We start from the raw sequence: 8,305 nt of genomic DNA, 5'->3' as shown, positions 1-8,305 counted from the left end.
CACCGTTTGACGCAAAGCAGCCATGCCATGGGGTTGGTTGACGTGAGGGCTTCCCGCGGGTGAAGCCCACACTATTTTGTGCCACGTGATTCTGCTTGTTTTGGCTGGGATAGAGTTAATTTTCCTTACAGTAGGTAGTATGAGGCTATGCTTTGGATATGTGCTGAGAAGGATACTGACAACATGCTAATCTGTTTAGCTGTTGCCAAGCAATGTTTACATTAAGCCAATGACTTTTTCAGTTTCTCATACTGCTCCTGTGTTCCCAGCTGCTTCTCTGCAAGAAGCTGGGAGGGGAAACAGCCAGCACAGCTGACCCAAACTGGCCAAAGTGGACATATGCCATAAAACATCATGCTCAGTATTTAAGTTGGGGGAAGTTGGCTGGGGGGCTCGCTGTCTCACTGCTCAGGGACTTGCCAGGTGTCAGTCAGCAGGTGGTGAGCAGTCGTATCTTTTTGTTGTTGTTTTCCTTTTCAATACATATTATTATCATTATTAGCAGTAGTATTTCCCATTGCATATTATTATCAGTAGTAGTATTATTATGTTATTTAATTAATTTTCAATTATTAAACTGCTCTTATCTCAACCCATGAGTTTTCTTACCTTTTTCCTCTGATTCTCTTCCTCATCCCACTCTGGGAGGTGAGTGAGCAACTGTGTGATGCTTAGCTGCTGGCTGGGGCTAAACCCTGATATTGGTCCAGCCTGGTGGGCATCCCCCAGTGCTGAGGCTGTTACAGCACCAGTGGCTGGTGTTACTTGGCCATTTGTGTTGCACAGAAATACTTTCAGAGGGATGAAATGCTCCTCTCCAGGACAGCAGGGGACACTGTGAGCCCCCAGGGAGGGCAGGGTCTCACTGAGCTGGATCCATTCAGTGCAGGTGGGGAAGGGAGAGGGCTTAAGTGACTTGTTCAGTCCATTTGCAAGTGATTCTGGGCAGGAAAGTGTTGCAAATCCCACTGAGGACAGAGAAATAATACAAAGGGACCTACAGAGAAGCAAGAAATGTGAGCAGGAAACAATAAATTGAGATTCAGCTTGGAATAATACAAGGGAATACATGTGGGGAATAATATTTAGTAACAGCTTCAGTGGGAGGATAAGAACGGGAAAGCAGAAAATCTGGAGGGGAAAGAAAAGCTTTGGCAAGACCAAAAATGAACAGCAAATTAGGTATTTTGAAAGGGAGGTGCTGAGGTTAATGGACTGAGCTGGGACCCAAATGTCTCCTGTGGGCATTATGGGCTACATTTAAGCAACGGCCTCTAATTGCACCAAGCTTTGTTTTCCCCTAATAAACGTGGCGATGGCTGGTAACAGCTGTGCGGGGGCACCCGAACCTCGGGCTAATGAGGAGGAGCAGCCTTTGTCCTCTCATCATGCCCAGCTAATAGGTAGGACGTTCCACAGTGGCGCTCCATGTGGGCGTTGTGAGGGGGTCGTGTCGCTGGCGATGATGGTTTTGTGCTCTCCTGCTGCCTGGCTCACTGGTTTGGGCCCCCATCTTGCTCTGTGCCACCACTGGTGGGGTTGCCTGCAGCTGCCCTGGGGTCACCCCCCCTGCTCACCCTTCCCCTGGCGAGGACACCAGTGGCACCTTGATGTGTGCTGTGGGCAAACCACCGTCACCACCGCTTACCGCACGCGAGAGCGTCAACTTAAGGGGTGTAAACAGCAGGGAAAAACAGGAATTGTTTAGGGCTGTCTGGGAAGATGGGACTGAGTAACGGGATGAAACTGAGCCAGCAGAAAGGTGTATGGTCTCTCCAGGTGGGTTTCCTGAGCTGTGTGACCTGCCACGGAGAGCCCCATGGGCAGCACTCAGCCAGGGCTGCAGGGTGGGAGAAGTGTGTGCCAGGGTGTTTCCATCACTTCTTACGTAAGGTTTATATGAGGATGAAAAGTACTTACAGGCCACACAGCAGGTTTAGAAGCGTGGCTGCAATTTTTTAATCCTCAGATTTTAGGCTCTTGCGTTATAAAGAATAGAGGAAGACCAGCTCTCCTATGGCACCATTGGTTTTCCAGTGGTCAGACCCGTGAGCTGCTGTGCCCATCCTGGCCCCTTGTCCGAGTTGTGCAGCTGCATGGCACCAGGGTTTTCCTGTCAGCATATTGCACGTGGGACTATTCCTTCTGAGCAGCCATCAACTAGACCCTCGTCTCAGCTAGCGATGTGGCCTGTAAGAAGGCCACCACTGCTTGTGCACGCTCAGAGTCTATCAGCAAGTTTTCAGCCTTTTTCCCCATGTCATCCGTAGTCGCCATGTGCAGCAAGAAAAACCCCAACCTTCTTGACCAGGGGAAAATACTGCCAAGGAGCAGTTTTAACCTAATACTAATAACCTAATACTGCCAAATCCACCACTAAACTGAGTCTCTAAGCATCACATCTACAGGTCTCTTAAAATCCCTCCAGGGATGCTGATTCACCCACTTCCCTGGGCAGCCCATTTCAATGCCTGATAAGAAGACATTTTCCCTAATATCCAATCTAAATCTCCCCTGGCACAACTTGAGGCCGTTTCCTTTTGTCCTATCGCTTGTCACCTGGGAGAAGAGACCAACCCCCACCCCTCTGCACCCTCCTTTCAGGCAGCTGTAGGGAGCGATAAGGTCTCCCCTGCACCTCCTCTTCTCCAGGCTGAACACCCCCAGCTCCCTCAGCTGCTCCTCACAGGACTTGTGCTCCAGACCCTTCCCCAGCTCTGTTCCCTTCTCCGGACACGCTCCAGCACCCCTATGTCCGTCCTGTAGTGAAGGGCCCAAAACTGAACACAGGATTCGAGGTGCGGCCTCACCAGTGCCCAGTACAGGGGGACAATCACTGCCTCAGTCCTGCTGGCCACACTGCTCCTGATGCAGGCCAGGATGCTGTTGGCCTTGGCCACCTGGGCACACTGCCAGCTCATATTTAGCTACTGTTGACCAACACCCACAGATCCTTTTCCCCCAGGCAGCTTTCCAGCCCCTCATCCCCAAACCTGTAGGGGGTTGTTGTGACCCAAGTGCAGGATCCGGCACTTGGCCTTGTTGGACCTCCTACAGTTGGCCTTGGTCCATCAATCCATCCTGTCCAGATCCCTCTGTGCATCCCGTCCTGCTCCTGCTCCCCAACTATGTCTGCAGCCAGTGGGACATGAGGGCCCTCAGCTCATCTGGTGCTCAGATGCCCTCCCCCTGCCCACCCCTTCCCTCCAACACTCCCCCTCAGACGTGTCCCACCAGGGTGCAGCATTCAGCCATGGAAGTTGTTGTTTTTACTATTCTTTAAAAGCACAGCCCGTCCTAAAACTGCCCTGTCTGGAGAAGGGGGCTGGGCAGATGTGCTCTTGTAGACCAAGTAAAGCACTAACTGAAGAAAAAACTGCAACAGAACAAACAGAACCGAAGTCACACCATAAAGTATTTATTAAGAAACAAAGGGGTCTTTTTTTCTTCCTTTGTAAGAAACACTTTAAATCAAGTGCCCTTTCAGAGATTTAAAAGCTATATCAAATGGTAACGTTGGTTTTACATTATTGTACATGACATTTAAAAAAAACACCACATCTCACAAGCTTCCTTTTATTACAACTCAGGTTTCTCTGCCTTCAGTTGTAAATTAACAACTACAGACTTAAATTTAACTTATTTTCTTTTTTTTTTTTTAAACAAGTAAACAATGTACAAAGAGATTCACCTGAATTTCATAGGTCAGAGGTGTCCTTGCCATGGCACGTGCAAGGCAGGCGGTGCAGGCGGGCCGGGTGGGTGAGAGCTGACTGGGTTCACAGTTGGGAATGATCACAAACGTATGGATGGGCTTGTCATCTGGCCACACGGCAACAGGCCAGGTCTCACCTGTGGCCAAGCCCCTCCAGCTCCTGCCGAAGCCACCAGCAGAGACAGACATCCGAGACGCCATGCCTGATGCCAACTCAGCTTTGGAAGGTCAGCGCGTGACCAAGGCAGAAAAACGTAAATCCCCACGAGACCTGAGTGCGCATTGGGTCCTTAAAAAGCCCGGCAGCACCCAGCCCTGGTGCACTCACTGCTTTTCCAGACCCCCCAGCACCGCACCGTGCGGGCAGAGCAGCACCGTCACCCACCGCCCCCAGCCAGCCTTGCCGAAGCCGCCCAGCCTGGCTGGAGGGGGAGCCCGGCCCAAAAGCCAAAGTTTCCGTCCAGGTCCTACACACTGAAAGGGCGATCGCAGCCAGGAACGGCAGATCTGGGATAAATTACCTATTCATTTTCCTACGTCAGTGGTCAAACCACGTCTGCCCGCTGCAGACTGCCTGCGTGTGGCACGCTTACGAGTAAACCGTCGGATTTGGCAATGCTTCCGCACCCACGCGTCATTTAAAAACAAGACATACAAAAAATAGTAGTATCACAGTTATTGCTACATACTGATACAGTATCGGACAATAAGAAACCTTTTATCAGCTCTGGTCTGGGTACAGTAACCGCCCGGTTTTGGCGCCCTCCCTCCGTCCTGTTTTGGCTGGAGAACTCATGGATGGAGATGCAGAGAGACCACATTTTTTTAAGAGACAAAACCAGCCTCGAATAGTTTGTTGCATCTGGGGAGATACGTTACAATTAGCACAGCCTGATTATTCCCAGCACGCTGTTGGAGAGGTACTTCTCCCCAGAGGAAGTAAATCAAAACAGAGCCAGCAGCTCCAGTGCAAAGTGTGTCCCCCTGCCATCGTGCCTCCTTCCTGACCCCGTGGCATCATGGGGAGCCACGAGCACCTTCATCCTTTGGTTGGGCCCTGTGTTTAGTTACAGCTGTGCCTTCCTACCCCTTGGCCCCACGGGTGAAGGAGACAAGGGGATGGGTTTCAAACCTCCGCCAGCCCCTCTGCGCCCAAGCTGGGGCGGCTTTGTGTGACCCCCTCACCAAGGGCTGGGGACTCGGGGCGGGCTGGTGGGGGGGATGAAACCCGTTTTCTTAAGGTCAGACTCGACAACAAGCAGGATTTGGGTCTGACGCCTTTGTGCGCATTCGCACAGGTTTGCTGTTTCACGGGAAGTGAGGTTGAACCGGGCGTGTTGGCGTCACAGCGCGCCCTTTCTCCGCGCAGCCCGTTCAGCTCGGGCACCGCGGGCTGTACCCAGAGCTCTGCTGGGCGTCAGGAAGGGCAGGCGCCTCGTACCCTGTTTTCAGTAAAGTGTTCGCAAAACCAGGCCTGCCCAAACCACTACTGGGTCCTGATCTCGAGGCGAAACCAACCTAAGAAGGGTTTCAAGTGCTGGCGTCACAGCGCGCCCTTTCTCCGCGCAGCCCGTTCAGCTCGGGCACCGCGGGCTGTACCCAGAGCTCTGCTGGGCGTCAGGAAGGGCAGGCGCCTCGTACCCTGTTTTCAGTAAAGTGTTCGCAAAACCAGGCCTGCCCAAACCACTACTGGGTCCTGATCTCGAGGCGAAACCAACCTAAGAAGGGTTTCAAGTGCACTGGAAGGAAGAGCAATTCACGCTTTTTTCCGATTCCTACATAAATACCAGGGACAAAGGAAATATTGGTCTTCACAAGGCTAAGAAGACCAAGCATTTCACCCCGAAGAAACCACAGGGGCTGGTACCAGCACCCCACACGCAGGGATTGCACTGTTCGGCGCCCAGTTATGATTGTCTGTAAAGCAATGGGAAATGTTGCGAAGGAGCTGGGAGAGAAGAGGTTTCTTAAGCACTGCGGTCTTGTACAGCGTAACAAAACTCTTTCTAGGAATTAATTAGGCAAATACTTCTGACCATGTCCTACCTGAAGGGCACTTAACGGGCTCCGGCATTTATCTCGCAAGTGCAGCGATCGGCAATGCATATGCATTTTCAGCGTAATCCTTCGCCGCTGTAAATCACGCGCTGGAATGAGAGCGTATCTGGCAACGTTAATTCAGAGATATCATCCTACAGTTTCTGGCAACGGACCCCGATGAAAATAAATGGTTTATAAACACTGTCTGACATGCATGAGCCTTTCGAAATTATTTACAAGTGATGTTCTGGGAGCTTCGTTCCAGGGAAGTACGTCTCCTCCGTTCAGTTTAGATATTAAAATCTGCCGGGCAGGGAGGGGGAGGAAGGCGTCAGCGCTACACAGTCACCGCGGGGTACATCTTCTGCTCGCTGTTGGTGTGCGGGTAGGGAGACTGGATCTGCCTGTAGCCGCTCTGCAAACCATCCAGGAAGGGGGGCACGGGGGTCAGCGGCATCGAGTCGTGCTGCACGGCGTAGCCCACGTACTGGGGGTGCAGGTACTGCCCCTGGTGCGGCACGATCTGGGTAGCCTGCTGGCAGTTCAGCACCGAGAAGTTTGTCGGCATGTTGACGTAGACGTTGTTCATGGTCCCTTCGGGCAAACAGCAGTTGGTCTGGGACCTGGTCGGGGGGGCTCTGGCCCCTGAGTTGGCGCTGGAGCTGGAGCTGGTGGCGGTGCTCGACTGGCGGGAGGAGGAGCCCCGGGAGGTGCTGGCACTTGGGATCATGGGGATAGTCTCCATCAGACGGGTGCCCCCGGGGGCTCGGCTCTGCTGGGGCTCCTGCTTGGGCCGCAGGCATCTGCAGCAGCAGGCTGCCACCAGCGACCCCAGGATGATGAAGGCGACAAATACTGACCCAACGATGAGGAACGGCACGTAGATGGGCACTGCAACGGGAAGGAAAATGTTGTCACTGGGGGGCAAGGACAAACCTCAGCAGTTCTGACAGAAGGTCCCGTCCCCCCCACCGAGCCCACCTACCCCAGCACAGGGCGAGCTCCGGCAACTGCGTGTGCAGCCGAGCACTTTACGCACAGGAGATGAAAAGGGCTGCTAAAACCAAGGGCTGGGGTTTCCAAAAGCATCCTTAAAGCTTCTAGCAGGGAAGAAAACCCACGGCTCATGCCTTGACAGAGGACAACTCGCACCTGTTGGTGGTGGCCTAGCCCACATCAACCACTGCTCCGCATCTCACCAGCTCTTGTCTCCAACACACCCCGCCAGAAAAATCAGGGAGAACACTGAGTTTGAACAACGCCTCAAGGAGATGCTCTGGGGGCAGGATCCCTGCTCAGAAGCATGGGGTGGTCAAACCCCGGTGCTGCATTGCATCCCTCCCCACCTCCAGCCTGCTCCAGCTGCTGCCACCCCTCAGGGCAGGGGGATAAGCCACTCTGCCACCCTGCAGCCCTGGGGACAAGTATCCGGCTGCTCCACACAGCAGTGGCGTTTCTTTGGGGAGAAACCACAGGGCGGGCAGTGGAGCGTCAGCACCACGCTCCGCTACCAGCATCCCTCCTTGTGAGGCTTAGGGAAAGGACATCCGGACAGGAGGAGTGAGGGCACGTGAGGGGTGGGAGCAGAAAGTACAAGAGATGCTTCAGCAGTGGGATTGGGAGCTCAGCAAGGCGCATGGCAAACACCACCCTTGGAAGGACCCGGGCTCCAGTCGCTCCTCGCTCCCAGGGAAAAGCCTGTTTTCTCCACCTCAGAACTAAATCTGCACAGATATACCCAGGAATAAGGAGGGGAAGGTGTCTCCCTTCAGCACTTGCGAACGCTGCCGACAACACGCCTGGGCTTCATCATTTCCACCAAAACCCAGCAGCCCTGAGACCCCGGCAGGGCTGCAGACCCCCGCCTAACCCGAGCGATGTGCCCACGGGGGACACGGCTGCCCCTCCCGCGAGCTAAGGGGTGCCAGCGCGGGGCAAGGGCTCCCACACCTGCCCAGCCCTACACACTGCCAAGAAAAACGTCTTGCTCTCAGGACAGCAAAGAGGGTTCTCTGTCCGCTCCAGAGTACCTCCACGCACAACCCACCACGGCGAGTTATTCACCAAAAGGCCATGTTTCTCCCCTTTCTGGTTTAAGAAGGGTGGAAATCACAAAAGCGTCTTGCATAAAGGTTTCTCTACTCCAGCGCCCGGCACTACAGCAGCTCTTGAGCAGACTCTCACGCGCAAGTTTTCCGACTAGATCTGTCCTAATTCTAACATCGCTTCAGGCTACTCCTGGTGCGTTCAGCACGTGGGGATGAAGTTTGAGCAGCGGCAGAAAGCCTCGAGTTTATCCTTCCAATCCAGTCTCGTACAGACCAGTCCTCAGCGGGGGTGTCTGAGCCGGGAGACCGCGCACAAGCGGAGCGGGGACCAGCCCGTGTCCCTTCGCTGCTGCTCATCACGTTTCGTTTTTTCTTCCCTTTCGAGCACAAACGGGGCTGAGGAGCCAACTCGGAGCCGCGCACGACACGCGGCTCGTCCGGAAAGCCGTCCGGTGAAGAAGACGGGGCCGGGCTTTCGGATAAGGGAGGGGGAAGCAGCGGC

The 8,305-nt window shown here is 53.9% G+C and overlaps 1 protein-coding gene across 1 annotated transcript; it reads right to left on the bottom strand.

The window, feature by feature from the left end:
• Positions 1–5,753: 5,753 nt before the first annotated feature.
• Positions 5,754–6,646, bottom strand: SHISA2 (shisa family member 2; the record flags this gene model as incomplete). The annotated part of the gene is made up of 1 exon (XM_010150660.1): positions 5,754–6,646. A coding segment is annotated over one exon (554 nt), but the record flags the coding sequence as incomplete, so codon positions are not given.
• Positions 6,647–8,305: the final 1,659 nt, after the last annotated feature.

This window comes from Eurypyga helias, unplaced genomic scaffold (genome assembly GCF_000690775.1).
Source record: "Eurypyga helias isolate BGI_N326 unplaced genomic scaffold, ASM69077v1 scaffold20214, whole genome shotgun sequence".
Lineage (NCBI taxonomy): Eukaryota > Metazoa > Chordata > Aves > Eurypygiformes > Eurypygidae > Eurypyga > Eurypyga helias.
The sequence above is the reverse complement of the archived record's forward strand: the minus strand, read 5'-3'. Positions and strand labels throughout refer to the sequence as shown.